General features: G+C 47.8%; 1 protein-coding gene across 26 annotated transcripts in view; it reads left to right on the forward strand.

Annotated features, from left to right (window-relative positions):
* Positions 1–16788, forward strand: part of LOC138520852 (membrane cofactor protein-like) — a 382475-nt gene that overhangs the window by 207289 nt on the left and 158398 nt on the right. For 15 of the 26 annotated variants that reach the window (XM_069633230.1, XM_069633234.1, XM_069633235.1 and 12 more), the window contains one exon: positions 7502–7549. The exons of the other annotated variants lie outside the window; for them this stretch is intronic. In XM_069633230.1, coding sequence (XP_069489331.1) covers positions 7502–7549 — 48 coding nt within the window. The remainder of the gene's footprint in view (positions 1–7501; positions 7550–16788) is intronic. 26 annotated transcript variants of the gene reach the window in all.

The raw sequence follows: 16788 nt of genomic DNA on the forward strand, positions 1-16788 counted from the left end.
GTGCACTTCCCAGATATACATGGCACAGGAACAGTGCAAGCACTGACTTTGAAAGCTGGTGATATGTTTAAAGTCCGATCTTGAGTGAATAAGACGTTGATCCAAGGTCCAGTCAAAAGGAGCAGAAGACAGCTGACCAGGAGCGGATGACAGCAGACCAACCAGCACGGGGTCCAGACCAGTGGCGCAAGGAGGAGAGGCAAACTGGAGAGGAAGAAGAGAGCAAGAGGTAATAGTGGAAGGAGAAGGAAGCGGGCACAGGAGAGGTAAAGAACAAGGGCAGGCAAGGGTAAGCCCTAGGCTAGGGAACCAGGGACTGAGGGAGCAGGAGCAAGGCAACAAGGAATAGGGCAATGAGGAGCAAGGACAAGAGTCCGGAGCGAAGCACGAGTGCAGAGCAAACGTTAATACGCAATGCCCTGTGTTTCCCCGGAAGCTCTTATATCATCGGCACCATAACAAGGCTTGCAGCGCAAGCCGCAGTTGCCAAGTGTCTGAAATACCGCGCATGGGCGGATCGAGGGATGGGGAAATGCTCATATGCACAGGGAGTCCACAACAGACCTGCCGCGAGTCCATACATGAAGCGGAGACAACTGCCAACGCGGATAGACGCCAGGATCCTGCCAGCGAGGGAAGATGTTGTGAAGCCAGCCCCTGTGAGGTAAGTAGGCAAGCGGGGCGGGCTCTGAAGCGGGCAGTGCATAACACTGATTGATATCACTGTTTTTGGCGGATGTTCAAATGCACAAAGTACCTGAGGTTGGCAGTTGGCGGTTCTAGCAATCGGTTTCGGGTTCTGCCTTTCGGCTCACCTCAGCCTCGTGAGTCTTCACTAAGCTTATGTTTGTACATTTATATAGCGCTACAAAGCATCAGGTATCTGAGCGCTGCTTATTTCCCAGTGTTTGGTGCTCATTTATCGACCTCGGAAGGATGAAAGGCTGAGATTGGCCCTGCCGGGATTCAAACCTGCGTCAGCAGGCTCTGCACGGATGTCAAAGCGAGCGCTCTACTTGCTGTGCTATCTGACCGGCATATGGCAGTTGTGGCAGCAAGTTTAAGGAGGGAGGAGATTCACATCTACCGCTACCTGGACAACTGGTTAATCGGGGCTTGTTCTTTGTAACAGTCGCAGAATCTGTCGCACCTGCCACTTCCTCCACTAGCTGGGCCTCTCCCTGAACTTCAATAAGTCCCACTTGACACCTTCACAGAAGCTTCAATTTATTGGAGCAGACCTGGATTCAGCCTCCGGAAAAGCTTTGCCACCCGAGATAGAGGCTCAACATCTCTTGCAGATGGTCTAAAAATGTCAGTGTGCCCATATTCTCCTTACCTACGGCTTCCTAAGGTTGCTCTGCCTCATGGCATCCTGCATTTGTCTGGTGCCAGAACCACGTCCGAGAATGAGATTCCTTCAGTAGACTCAGATCCTAATGGTTTTAGTGGTCTCTGGCAGAATGACAGACCTTATTCAGGTCCCAACAAAGGTCCCCCAGGATCTTCTGTGGTGGGCCAGCTGAGAGAATGTGAGAGGGGAACCCTGTTGGCAACCATGGCTGGAAATGAATCATGACAGACTCTTCCCTCACATGATGGGGAGCACACCTGATACCTTTCAATAAGCGGACACTGGTCTCAGTCTGAGTCCAGACTCCATATCAACTTCTTAGAGCTAAGGGCAATTGGATTAGTGCTGATGGCCTTCCTGCCCTCAATGGGGGGGGGGTGTTGGGGTGAGGGTGGGGGAGTGTCCTGATAATGACCGACAACACAGTGGCCATGCACTATCTCAACGAGAGGGGCTCTAGGGTCCCTGCACCTGTGCAGAGAGGCAATGCAGCTCTGGTTCTAGGCACTGATGGAAGGAGTAACTTGTTCATCTGGCCAAAGAAAAGAGCACAGCAGCGGACACACTGAGCAGGCAGAGCACAATCTCCTACGAGTGGTGACTAGCTCAGGAAGTCAAGCGGATCTATTCACGACCAGTGTCAACCAGAAGTGGGAGCTATTCTGCTCCAGGGAATTGCCCCAAAGAGAAGCTCTAGGGGACGCATTTGTGGTGGACTGGGGGTTTCCACTTCTGTACGAATTTCCGCCAGTTCCCGTCATTACTCATGTCATCGGGAGGTAGAGGGGGGGGGTAAGAAAACACCTGGGATAAAGGGTATTCACAGAGGGGAGGTCAAATTTAAACTCTCCCTATCTGCAGATGATATTGTGGGATGTCTGGTAGCTCAAGCCTCACTACTGGCTTTATTGTGGCATATTGACCCCTTCGGGGCCTTCTCAGGTCTGCGTCCAAATCTGCGCTGATGCCATTCCGGGCAGCCGATTCCGGCCTAGATCCAATGAATTCGAATGCCAGGTGTCAAAGTTGAAAAACTTTCAATCACATACCTCGGGGTACAGCTAACCAGAGACCTAGCGTCACTGGCAACAGCTAACTTTGACCCTCTTATGGTGGCCATTAAAGAGGACCTGAACAGATGGGGCAGCATGATACTATCCTGGTATGGACGCATGGCAGCGGTAAAAATGAATATTTTTCCAAGACTTTTATACCTGTTCATGGCCTTCCTCACTAAAGAGCTCCAATCTAGCGTACATAAATCCGTATGGCAGGATAAAACTCATAGGAACAAGCAGTCCACCCTTACCCTGCCCAGGGAGGAGGGCTTCGGCATCCCGGACTTCCTGCTTTACTACAAAGCAGCTCAGCTTGGAGTGATCCTCGAGCATATGTGAGATGACCCGGGGACATATTGGATATACCTCGAGGACATCGAGGCGCATCCGGCCAAAGTAAGGGATTTACTATGGTCCTCCCATAAAAGGATACTGAGCAGATTACGAAATCGCCCTAGCCTAGGGGTACTCCGGTCGCGTTGGAGTGGGGAAAAGACACAGAGAACATGTCCACATGGCCCTCCCCGTTGACTTCAGTCTGGAGCCCAGACATAGTATTGGGAGACAAGGACTTCCGTAGCACTCCAATATGGTTGGAAAGAGGGCTGGAGAGGGTGGAACAGCTGTTCCATAAGGGAGAATTTTTAGACTATGGGGTAGTGAAGGATGTTCTGGGAGGCGTTGTAGGAGGCGATACGATTACCATATTTGAGTACCTGAGACTGGAGGGAATCCTGATCAACCGTAGATAGGGAGAGAAACTGAGGCGGCCTCACTCCTTTTGAGAAAACGCTAGACCACACATGCAAGGAAAGGGATGGTGTCCAAACTCTCGAAGGTCACGAATATAAGCAATGAGAGGAACGGGCAATGCTTTATACATAAACAGTACTGGAATGAGCTAGCTGGTGAAGAACTCTGAGGCGGCGTAGCATTCCATGGAAACCTGTTCACGGCAGATGAGGAACATCATTTTAAAACACTCAAAGGGTGGCACAGAGACCCCCTTAAGATTTCTCGAATGTTTGCGGGGTCATCCCCATTGTGTCCGAGGGGGTGTGGTTGGGTTGTCTCAAGAGAAGATATGTGGTGGCACTGCCCACAAATCCAAACATATTGGAGGGATGTCTAAAGTCATGGGTGAGATTCTCCCCCTCTATCCACTACAAATGTTATTGGGGCTCCCACTGAGAGACTGATACCTATGGGTACCCCAGCATGCGGGAAACTATGATCGGGGCGGGTAGGATGGTGGTGTCCCAGAAATGGAAGAGTGTAGCAGTCCCAAACAAGAATGCTTACTTATAGAAACATAGTACTTATTGGACAAGCTGACGGCAATGGTGAACGATGAAATGAGCTCGTTCATGGTGGACTGGGATGGGACATGCATTAGTCGGTAGGATCTCCGACCACATTTGGGGCAGGAGAAGGCGAGAAAGAGGGGCTGGGGGGGACGAAGAGGGGAACCAGGAAAGGGATATGGTCAGTATGATTACAGTGCTATGGGCGAACATTGCTCGACTAACTCACCGAAAGGGGAGCACAACCCACAGGGGGGGGGGGGGGGGTGGTAAGCCAGGCTAGAACTTGAGGGCTGGCAGAGGAAGCTACGTCCTTGGTGACCATTTCTAGGAAGAGAGACACTTGGCTCAGAGAATGGATGTGCAAGGAGCCACCAATGTTTGATAGGGGAGGGAGGGCTATGGGAGGGGGGCAAAGGGGATGTGTGTTTGATAGGGGAGGTAAGGGTGTGGGGGGGAAAGGGGTTGTTTACACTGCAAACCTGTTTGGCTATAAAGTAATATGTAAAACTGGGTTTCTCCAATAAAAAATGATATGTTTAAAGAAAATTTAAAATCATTTCAGATTTTTATGTAGGACAGAAAATTGTATTGCCCACTTTCTATCCTCCACCTCATCCTGGCAAAGAGGAGAGATTACACAGATTGGATCCACGTAGAGCTCTAAGCTTCTACAGCTCTAGATTATCCAAATTTCGTATAGATGGTCAGCTTTTTATAGGCAATACAAGTCACAAACTGGGTAAGGCTGTGACGGAGCAGGCTTTATCCAGATGGATCATTCTAGAAATTTCAGAAAGCTACAGGCTGACAGGCAAAGATCCTCCAGAAGGCTTAAGGGCCCATTCCACCAGGGGCATGGCTACCTCTACGGCTCTGCAAAGGGGTGTCGCGGTCAAAAACATTTGTGAGGCCGCTACGTGGTCTGCTATATACATGTTCACGAAGCATTACTGTCTTGAGTCTTCACTCGGTCAGGACGGAAGCTTTAGAAAAGCTGTCCTCCACTAGGTTAATGGAAACCATTGATGGCTAAATTCTTACTCCCTCCACCAAAGCAAACACTGCTTTGGGAGTCCATCAAAGATTAGGAATACGTGGGAGGACACACTCCATTCAAAGAACAAGTTAGTTACCCCTGGTAATGTTCTTTCGACTGGGTGTTCCTCCCACGTATTCCTCATGGGCCTCCCAGCCTACCCCACAGTAGAATTTCCCATGTTAATACAGCTTTCGCTCTTTAAAAGCTTAGTACAGTCAAACCCATGGTTATACTGGTAGTTTCTACTGAAAGAAAAAACTGAAGGCAACGGGCGCTGCGCATGCTGTGTACTTTCGATGTCATCACCCTTGAGACGGAGGCCCTCGAGGGACATTGCGTCAACGGCATCGATGCACAGCACCCTCTGCCGAATTTCCGAAGCAGCTGAAGCTGGATATCGAATATATCAAAGATGAACACGTGGGAGGAACATCCAGTTGAAAGAAAGTTACCATGGGTAAACATGTTCTTCTCGTAGATGGGAGTGCTACGTGACGCACACCCTTCCGTGGATTTCAATGAATGAGGTACTACAGTGGATGAGAACCAACAGAATTAATACAGAAAGTAGTGTATGAAAATGATTCCCCTTCTGAACAACAGAATTATAAATACCTGTACTCTGTACAGCTTCTACTTTTAACCTAAGGAAATGTGACCACACAGCATTGTTTTGGAAACAATAGTAAGAATCATAATGATACAGGAGACTAAGCTCCTAATACATAAATACCTGCATTTCATGTTTTAGCAGATCTGAAGAGTCTGGACAGTACAGGCTCTTGATGAAAAATGACCATTGCAAGAACAGGAAGTGGAGTGGAAGACCAAGTATTATAGGAAATGAGTCGCTTCATGACTCTTGCTGGTAATGAGACGACCCACGGTTAGAAGAAATTACCCTAACGCATGGTTTCACATCACACAGTGTACCTCATCTCCCGCATTAACGTTGCGAATTATCTGGTTCCCAGTCGGCATGGGGGTCTATAGGCTCCCAGAATGGACAGTGGAACTGGAGGATTCCAGGGCAGCAGGACAAAAGGTAAGCTGCGTGTCCTGCTGGTTCTAACACTTAACCTCCTCCTCCCTGCTTCACTAAACTGTATACTCTCAGCAACCGCAACCATCATCTGCAGTTATGCTCCTGCATGCTGAAATAATTCCCGAGGGTGCATTTAATCATGGAACACTGCACACTTCACCACGTTTCACAAATAGACTACTTTCTCCAACAGCACAACTACTCCTCCACTTCACATCAAACCCTTCGCGAACCCAACCTTTTCTTTTCATACTAGCACATTAAAATACCCTTCTTCCCGCCCTTCCTATGGGACCCAAAGTGCCACAAGTTCATCAGAATAGGGAAATGCTGTAAGTATGATTTAATAACTTTCAGACCTGCTCGAAGAACTTTTGGCAGTGGCCTATTTTATTGGCTTCCCATTCCAGTATTTAGGAAGTGTTTTGTGGGATATGGACATTACGTCTGTAGGGGACTTCCGCAGTCTGACTGGTATTTGTGTTTAGAAGTGGCGACCCTGTTCAAGGCTCTTCTGCTTAAGCCAATGGTTACTGGCGGCTTTGGCTGCAGGACTTTGTACTTTTAGTAGCAAGTGCCAGAGAAAGTATAGTACCATATAGCCTGTGACAAGCCTAAGAGAGCCTGTATCGAATGAGAATTGTATCCATGCTGGATTAATTCAAATAACCTAGTGGCCATATTGGAGTGATTTAGCTGCATTATGGGACTAAGTGATGTGTGAGAAGGTCCAGTTCACGCACCTGCTATTTTGCACTAGTACCAAATCCTGCACAGTCCGCTGCCATTGTTATGACTGCAAAGGAAACAGTTTGTGATTTTTGATTTCACTATTTATAGTCCCTGGAAGCAGTGTAGAAAGCAAAGCACAGGTGAATCTTCCAATGGAATGAATTTTGCTAAGCTGAACAAAATGTCAGGGAACGTAGCCTGGAGTTCCCCCCCGCCCAAAGATGGCTACATGGATTTGCCTCCTTATCTCTCCCGCTCAGCCGTGTGCTGTCGTGTTTCCATGTAAGATTACCCACCTCAATGTTGGTGCAGGCCATTTGCACAGTCTTTGTTGCCAGTGCATCCCAGATGAGGGTTTATTCTGCACATATGGAAAGGGTAAAGGTAGATGTAGTTGACCGTACAGAGGGGCTCCGTTTAAATACCTTTACTTGGACAGAAGAATGGGCGGGGCTACAAACTGAAGGGAACACCAGAATTTGCGAGTTAGAAAAGAGAGGCTGCTTTTGGAAGGATTGTAACATAGTAATCCTTTACTGCAGTCTTGATGTGTACTCAATGTCGGAGTTGGAACAGTTTGTAGAAAGATCCTACATCTGGTTAGCAGAGCCAAACAGATTAACCTTAATCAGATTATTTCTGTGCGGGATGGCCTGAATGTTGTTGCTACTTGGATTTATAAAATGATCTCTGTAGTGCCTAGGTTGGAAGTAGTAAATAGTTGAATTCTAGCATAACTGATAATGCTTTGGATTTTGAGAAAGTAGGGAAGGAAACCTAAAGTTGTGGATCCATTGCAGCAGTTGTGCTAACAAATGTTTTGGCTACATGTGATAGCACTTGAACAGACATTCACCAAAATTTCAATTTCCTTACAATTTTTTATTTGTTATATATATATTTTTTTTTTTCTTCTACTATCCCCTTACATGATCTATTTCACCTAAACCATTTTTCACCTTTCAGCATCCACTACAGTAAATCCCACAAAGGATACAATTGGGCGCACAGAAGGTAAAGCAAACTTTTTTTTATTTTTTACTTCTATTTGACTTTACTACTGGCTGATTAAATGTTTAACACTGGATAGTTTACTCTTAGTTTGACACCTCTTGGATCTTCCTGAATATAGCATTTCAAGGGTTTTGCAAAGTGACCTATTGGTGTTTGGCGTAAACCCCAGCATCCCACAGTGTAATATAGCTGTATCTATGCAAAGTGTAGCTACATCTTATTCACTGTGCTCCTTTTGTCGGTCTCGTACTTCTGCACTCTTACAGTACCCAGTATTGCTTCTTCTCGGCCTCGCCCTCACTATGCAATTCTCATGCTAGATTTTCCTTTCCCTAGTACTCTATCTGCTCAACACCATCTTGACTCTCTTCCGTTCCCCATCCGATCATCTCTTCTCAGTGCCACCCCTCTTCTCGCTCTACTACTCACAAACATTCTCAAACCTACTCCAAACCCACCTTTCATTTCACTTCCTCTACACGCATATACCCACAGCACCGCTCTTTCGAATGGATGGTGTCCTCCGACGTTTTCCTCATCTTTGGTATATTCAAGTCTGCCTGCAGCTTGCTTCGGATTTATTTTTTTCATAGGGTCCAGCTTTGTGCAGCATCGAGTCTTGGGCTTAGACGGCCTCTGCAGCGTTCCTTGTGAGGTCGACGCTGGTATATGAAGTACACGCTGACCGCTACCTCAGTTCTGTTTTCTTTCCGCTTTGCTGTGTGCTTCGGAGCTAATCGCCTTGGTGTAATTTCAATTGTCTAGATACTTCAATTACATGTCCACAACACCGAAAACTGGTTTCAAGCGGTGTGCAGGCTCTGGGTCGAAGATGTCCATCACAGACCCGCATTATTCTGTGGTGTTTGGGGACAGGCCACAAGGTGGGCTGTGTCTCATGTCAATCCATGACTGTCAAGGCCTTGTGGGAATGGAAGGGAAAACTTGATGCATGTAAGCCCTCACGCAAATCCCGATCCGTTACCCCGTTCAAGAGTCATCCCCTGAATCGAGGGATATTTTCACCCGAAAGAAAGTGTCTGAAACATCAGACGTTAGAGGTCCAGCTCACAGCGCTCGTACTCTTCTCACTAGAAAATTAAAAAGGCATCACAGGTCCTCGTCATCTTCCCCTCCCGAACGTTTTATTCCCTAACACAGAATCCAGCGGAATGGGAAAACCTCAGTTTAAAAATGAGCAATCGTTTCAGAGGCAAGCTCCTCAGAGTACACCGCTCCAAGGAGTCAGGAAAACGGCGCCACCCCTCTGCGTCTGAGAACACCAGTAGGAAGTCTTGTACGTCGCCTTCCCGTGCACCCAACAGCCCTGGAAGAGGGACTCCTCAACAGAAGTCGAAGGAGTCTTCATCGACTCAAAAGAAACCACCTGTTACTTACTCCTCGAAGCCGTCTTTTCCAGTATCAAAGCCTTCTTGGAAGTGATCTCTACAGTCGAGTAGGTCTCTTGAACCTTTGAGACATGTAATTAATTTGAAAAAATTAAAGGACATTAACCCGTCGGCCCATTCACCGACCACTTTGAATAAGACGACGAAGTCTTCGATCCCTTAAACACCATCGGAGCTTTCAGGGCTCTTGAAGACTTCTAAACCTATAGTTGATGAAACTAAGTCATTTAAACCCATACCTTGACCTGAATTCCTCAGGCAAATTGAATCCATCTTTGGGTAAGATGAAGAGGAGGAACACCACCACTTTGGATATGAATATGGCACACAAGATGTTCCTGAAATGCAGAATCTGTTGGAGACCCTGAAGGAAACCAGAGACTGAATTTGGTAACCTAGTGTTAAGCAGAGCGTCTCGCTGGCGCTTTGTATCTGATATTCCTGGTGATGGTGAGGTTGAAGCCAGACTGCCTCTGGATCAGAAGAGGGTGAATCGAGAAACCAACCTAAGACCCACCAGAATGCAACTAGGCGGCCCTGGATCAGTTCCCATGCCACATGAGTGCACTTCCCAGATATACATGGCACAGGAACAGTGCAAGCACTGACTTTGAAAGCTGGTGATATGTTTAAAGTCCGATCTTGAGTGAATAAGACGTTGATCCAAGGTCCAGTCAAAAGGAGCAGAAGACAGCTGACCAGGAGCGGATGACAGCAGACCAACCAGCACGGGGTCCAGACCAGTGGCGCAAGGAGGAGAGGCAAACTGGAGAGGAAGAAGAGAGCAAGAGGTAATAGTGGAAGGAGAAGGAAGCAGGCACAGGAGAGGTAAAGAACAAGGGCAGGCAAGGGTAAGCCCTAGGCTAGGGAACCAGGGACTGAGGGAGCAGGAGCAAGGCAACAAGGAATAGGGCAATGAGGAGCAAGGACAAGAGTCCGGAGCGAAGCACGAGTGCAGAGCAAACGTTAATACGCAATGCCCTGTGTTTCCCCGGAAGCTCTTATATCATCGGCACCATAACAAGGCTTGCAGCGCAAGCCGCAGTTGCCAAGTGTCTGAAATACCGCGCATGGGCGGATCGAGGGATGGGGAAATGCTCATATGCACAGGGAGTCCACAACAGACCTGCCGCGAGTCCATACATGAAGCAGAGACAACTGCCAACTTGGATAGACGCCAGGATCCTGCCAGCGAGGGAAGATGTTGTGAAGCCAGCCCCTGTGAGGTAAGTAGGCAAGCGGGGAGGGCTCTGAAGCGGGCAGTGCATAACACTGATTGATATCACTGTTTTTGGCGGATGTTCAAATGCACAAAGTACCTGAGGTTGGCAGTTGGCGGTTCTAGCAATCGGTTTCGGGTTTTGCCTTTCGGCTCACCTGAGCCTCGTGAGTCTTCACTAAGCTTATGTTTGTACATTTATATAGCGATACAAAGCATCAGGTATCTGAGCGCTGCTTATTTCCCAGTGTTTGGTGCTCATTTATCGACCTCGGAAGGATGAAAGGCTGAGTTTGGCCCTGCCGGGATTCAAACCTGCGTCAGCAGGCTCTGCACGGATGTCAAAGCGAGCGCTCTACTTGCTGTGCTATCTGACCGGCATATGGCAGTTGTGGCAGCAAGTTTAAGGAGGGAGGAGATTCACATCTACCGCTACCTGGACAACTGGTTAATCGGGGCTTGTTCTTTATAACAGTCGCAGAATCTGTCGCACCTGCCTCTTCCTCCACTAGCTGGGCCTCTCCCTGAACTTCAATAAGTCCCACTTGACACCTTCACAGAAGCTTCAATTTATTGGAGCAGACCTGGATTCAGCCTCCGGAAAAGCTTTGCCACCCGAGATAGAGGCTCAACATCTCTTGCAGATGGTCTAAAAATGTCAGTGTGCCCATATTCTCCTTACCTACGGCTTCCTAAGGTTGCTCTGCCTCATGGCATCCTGCATTTGTCTGGTGCCAGAACCACGTCCGAGAATGAGATTCCTTCAGTGGACTCAGATCCTAATGGTTTTAGTGGTCTCTGGCAGAATGACAGACCTTATTCAGGTCCCAACAAAGGTCCCCCAGGATCTTCTGTGGTGGGCCAGCTGAGAGAATGTGAGAGGGGAACCCTGTTGGCAACCATGGCTGGAAATGAATCATGACAGACTCTTCCCTCACATGATGGGGAGCACACCTGATACCTTTCAATAAGCGGACACTGGTCTCAGTCTGAGTCCAGACTCCATATCAACTTCTTAGAGCTAAGGGCAATTGGATTAGTGCTGATGGCCTTCCTGCCCTCAATGGGGGGGGGTGTTGGGGTGAGGGGGGGGGGGAGTGTCCTGATAATGACGGACAACACAGTGGCCATGCACTATCTCAACGAGAGGGGCTCTAGGGTCCCTGCACCTGTGCAGAGAGGCAATGCAGCTCTGGTTCTAGGCACTGATGGAAGGAGTAACTTGTTCATCTGGCCAAAGAAAAGAGCACAGCAGCGGACACACTGAGCAGGCAGAGCACAATCTCCTACGAGTGGTGACTAGCTCAGGAAGTCAAGCGGATCTGTTCACGACCAGTGTCAACCAGAAGTGGGAGCTGTTCTGCTCCAGGGAATTGCCCCAAAGAGAAGCTCTAGGGGACGCATTTGTGGTGGACTGGGGGTTTCCACTTCTGTACGAATTTCCGCCAGTTCCCGTCATTACTTATGTCATCGGGAGGTAGAAGGGGGGGGTAAGAAAACACCTGGGATAAAGGGTATTCACAGAGGGGAGGTCAAATTTAAACTCTCCCTATCTGCAGATGATATTGTGGGATGTCTGGTAGCTCCAGCCTCACTACTGGCTTTATTCTGGCATATTGACCCCTTCGGGGCCTTCTCAGGTCTACGTCCAAATCTGCGCTGATGCCATTCCGGGCAGCCGATTCCGGCCTAGATCCAATGAATTCGAATGCCAGGTGTCAAAGTTGAAAAACTTTCAATCACATACCTCGGGGTACAGCTAACCAGAGACCTAGCGTCACTGGCAACAGCTAACTTTGACCCTCTTATGGTGGCCATTAAAGAGGACCTGAACAGATGGGGCAGCATGATACTATCCTGGTATGGACGCATGGCAGCGGTAAAAATGAATATTTTTCCAAGGCTTTTATACCTGTTCATGGCCTTCCTCACTAAAGAGCTCCAATCTAGCGTACATAAAACCGTATGGCAGGATAAAACTCATAGGAACAAGCAGTCCACCCTTACCCTGCCCAGGGAGGAGGGCTTCGGCATCCCGGACTTCCTGCTTTACTACAAAGCAGCTCAGCTTGGAGTGATCCTGGAGCATATGTGAGATGACCCGGGGACATATTGGATATACCTCGAGGACATCGAGGCGCATCCGGCCAAAGTAAGGGATTTACTATGGTCCTCCCATAAAAGGATACTGAGCAGATTACGAAATCGCCCTACCCTAGGAGTACTCCGGTCCCGTTGGAGTGGGGAAAAGACACAGAGAACATGTCCACATAGCCCTCCCCGTTGACTTCAGTCTGGAGCCCAGACATAGTATTGGGAGACAAGGACTTCCGTAGCACTCCAATATGGTTGGAAAGAGGGCTGGAGAGGGTGGAACAGCTGTTCCATAAGGGAGAATGTTTAGACTATGGGGTAGTGAAGGATGTTCTGGGAGGCGTTGTAGGAGGCGATACGATTACCATATTTGAGTACCTGAGACTGGAGGGAATCCTGATCAACCGTAGATAGGGAGAGAAACTGAGGCGGCCTCACTCCTTTTGAGAAAACGCTAGACCACACATGCAAGGAAAGGGATGGTGTCCAAACTCTCGAAGGTCACGAATATAAGCAATGAGAGGAACGGGCAATGCTTTATACATAAACAGTACTGGAATGAGCTAGCTGGTGAAGAACTCTGAGGCGGCGTAGCATTCCATGGAAACCTGTTCACGGCAGATGAGGAACATCATTTTAAAACACTCAAAGGGTGGCACAGAGACCCCCTTAAGATTTCTCGAATGTTTGCGGGGTCATCCCCATTGTGTCCGAGGGGGTGTGGTTGGGTTGTCTCAAGAGAAGATATGTGGTGGCACTGCCCACAAATCCAAACATATTGGAGGGACCTACTGGGGTGGATGTCTAAAGTCATGGGTGAGATTCTCCCCCTCTATCCACTACAAATGTTATTGGGGCTCCCACTGAGAGACTGATACCTATGGGTACCCCAGCATGCGGGAAACTATGATCGGGGCGGGTAGGATGGTGGTGTCCCAGAAATGGAAGAGTGTAGCAGTCCCAAACAAGAATGCTTACTTATAGAAACATAGTACTTATTGGACAAGCTGACGGCAATGGTGAACGATGAAATGAGCTCGTTCATGGTGGACTGGGATGGGACATGCATTAGTCGGTAGGATCTCCGACCACATTTGGGGCAGGAGAAGGCGAGAAAGAGGGGCTGGGGGGGACGAAGAGGGGAACCAGGAAAGGGATATGGTCAGTATGATTACAGTGCTATGGGCGAACATTGCTCGACTAACTCACCGAAAGGGGAGCACAACCCACAGGGGGGGGGGGGTGGTAAGCCAGGCTAGAACTTGAGGGCTGGCAGAGGAAGCTACGTCCTTGGTGACCATTTCTAGGAAGAGAGACACTTGGCTCAGAGAATGGATGTGCAAGGAGCCACCAATGTTTGATAGGGGAGGGAGGGGTATGGGAGGGGGGTAAGGGGGATGTGTGTTTGATAGGGGAGGTAAGGGTGTGGGGGGGGAAAGGGGTTGTTTACACTGCAAACCTGTTTGGCTATAAAGTAATATGTAAAACTGGGTTTCTCCAATAAAAAATGATATGTTTAAAGAAAATTTAAAATCATTTCAGATTTTTATGTAGGACAGAAAATTGTATTGCCCACTTTCTATCCTCCGCCTCATCCTGGCAAAGAGGAGCGATTACACAGATTGGATCCACGTAGAGCTCTAAGCTTCTACAGCTCTAGATTATCCAAATTTCGTATAGATGGTCAGCTTTTTATAGGCAATACAAGTCACAAACTGGGTAAGGCTGTGACGGAGCAGGCTTTATCCAGATGGATCATTCTAGCAATTTCAGAAAGCTACAGGCTGGCAGGCAAAGATCCTCCAGAAGGCTTAAGGGCCCATTCCACCAGGGGCATGGCTACCTCTACGGCTCTGCAAAGGGGTGTCGCGGTCAAAAACATTTGTGAGGCCGCTACGTGGTCTGCTATATACATGTTCACGAAGCATTACTGTCTTGAGTCTTCACTCGGTCAGGACGGAAGCTTTAGAAAAGCTGTCCTCCACTAGGTTAATGGAAACCATTGATGGCTAAATTCTTACTCCCTCCACCAAAGCAAACACTGCTTTGGGAGTCCATCAAAGATTAGGAATACGTGGGAGGACACACTCCATTCAAAGAACAAGTTAGTTACCCCTGGTAATGTTCTTTCGACTGGGTGTTCCTCCCACGTATTCCTCATGGGCCTCCCAGCCTACCCCACAGTAGAATTTCCCATGTTAATACAGCTTTCGCTCTTTAAAAGCTTAGTACAGTCAAACCCATGGTTATACTGGTAGTTTCTACTGAAAGAAAAAACTGAAGGCAACGGGCGCTGCGCATGCTGTGTACTTTCGATGTCATCACCCTTGAGACGGAGGCCCTCGAGGGACATTGCGTCAGCGGCATCGATGCACAGCGCCCTCTGCCGAATTTCCGAAGCAGCTGAAGCTGGATATCGAATATATCAAAGATGAACACGTGGGAGGAACATCCAGTTGAAAGAAAGTTACCATGGGTAAACCTGTTCTTCTCGTAGATGGGAGTGCTACGTGACGCACACCCTTCCGTGGATTTCAATGAATGAGGTACTACAGTGGATGAGAACCAACAGAATTAATACAGAAAGTAGTGTATGAAAATGATTCCCCTTCTGAACAACAGAATTATAAATACCTGTACTCTGTACAGCTTCTACTTTTAACCTAAGGAAATGTGACCACACAGCATTGTTTTGGAAACAATAGTAAGAATCATAATGATACAGGAGACTAAGCTCCTAATACATAAATACCTGCATTTCATGTTTTAGCAGATCTGAAGAGTCTGGACAGTACAGGCTCTTGATGAAAAATGACCATTGCAAGAACAGGAAGTGGAGGGGAAGACCAGGTATTATAGGAAATGAGTCGCTTCATGACTCTTGCTGGTAATGAGACGACCCACGGTTAGAAGAAATGACCCTAACGCATGGTTTCACATCACACAGTGTACCTCATCTCCCGCATTAACGTTGCGAATTATCTGGTTCCCAGTCGGCATGGGGGTCTATAGGCTCCCAGAATGGACAGTGGAACTGGAGGATTCCAGGGCAGCAGGACAAAAGGTAAGCTGCGTGTCCTGCTGGTTCTAACACTTAACCTCCTCCTCCCTGCTTCACTAAACTGTATACTCTCAGCAACCGCAACCATCATCTGCAGTTATGCTCCTGCATGCTGAAATAATTCCAGAGGGTGCATTTAATCATGGAACACTGCACACTTCACCACGTTTCACAAATAGACTACTTTCTCCAACAGCACAACTACTCCTCCACTTCACATCAAACCCTTCGCGAACCCAACCTTTTCTTTCCATACTAGCACATTAAAATACCCTTCTTCCCGCCCTTCCTATGGGACCCAAAGTGCCACAAGTTCATCAGAATAGGGAAATGCTGTAAGTATGATTTAATAACTTTCAGACCTGCTCGAAGAACTTTTGGCAGTGGCCTATTTTATTGGCTTCCCATTCCAGTATTTAGGAAGTGTTTTGTGGGATATGGACATTACGTCTGTAGGGGACTTCCGCAGTCTGACTGGTATTTGTGTTTAGAAGTGGCGACCCTGTTCAAGGCTCTTCTGCTTAAGCCAATGGTTACTGGCGGCTTTGGCTGCAGGACTTTGTACTTTTAGTAGCAAGTGCCAGAGAAAGTATAGTACCATATAGCCTGTGACAAGCCTAAGAGAGCCTGTATCGAATGAGAATTGTATCCATGCTGGATTAATTCAAATAACCTAGTGGCCATATTGGAGTGATTTAGCTGCATTATGGGACTAAGTGATGTGTGAGAAGGTCCAGTTCACGCACCTGCTATTTTGCACTAGTACCAAATCCTGCACAGTCCGCTGCCATTGTTATGACTGCAAAGGAAACAGTTTGTGATTTTTGATTTCACTATTTATAGTCCCTGGAAGCAGTGTAGAAAGCAAAGCACAGGTGAATCTTCCAATGGAATGAATTTTGCTAAGCTGAACAAAATGTCAGGGAACGTAGCCTGGAGTTCCCCCCCGCCCAAAGATGGCTACATGGATTTGCCTCCTTATCTCTCCCGCTCAGCCGTGTGCTGTCGTGTTTCCATGTAAGATTACCCACCTCAATGTTGGTGCAGGCCATTTGCACAGTCTTTGTTGCCAGTGCATCCCAGATGAGGGTTTATTCTGCACATATGGAAAGGGTAAAGGTAGATGTAGTTGACCGTACAGAGGGGCTCCATTTAAATACCTTTACTTGGACAGAAGAGTGGGCGGGGCTACAAACTGAAGGGAACACCAGAATTTGCGAGTTAGAAAAGAGAGGCTGCTTTTGGAAGGATTGTAACATAGTAATCCTTTACTGCAGTCTTGATGTGTACTCAATGTCGGAGTTGGAACAGTTTGTAGAAAGATCCTACATCTGGTTAGCAGAGCCAAACAGATTAACCTTAATCAGATTATTTCTGTGCGGGATGGCCTGAATGTTGTTGCTACTTGGATTTATAAAATGATCTCTGTAGTGCCTAGGTTGGAAGTAGTAAATAG

The sequence above is a fragment of the Ambystoma mexicanum genome, chromosome 13 (genome assembly GCF_040938575.1).
Source record: "Ambystoma mexicanum isolate Mex_15411 chromosome 13, UKY_AmexF1_1, whole genome shotgun sequence".
NCBI classification, from domain to species: Eukaryota; Metazoa; Chordata; class Amphibia; order Caudata; family Ambystomatidae; genus Ambystoma; species Ambystoma mexicanum.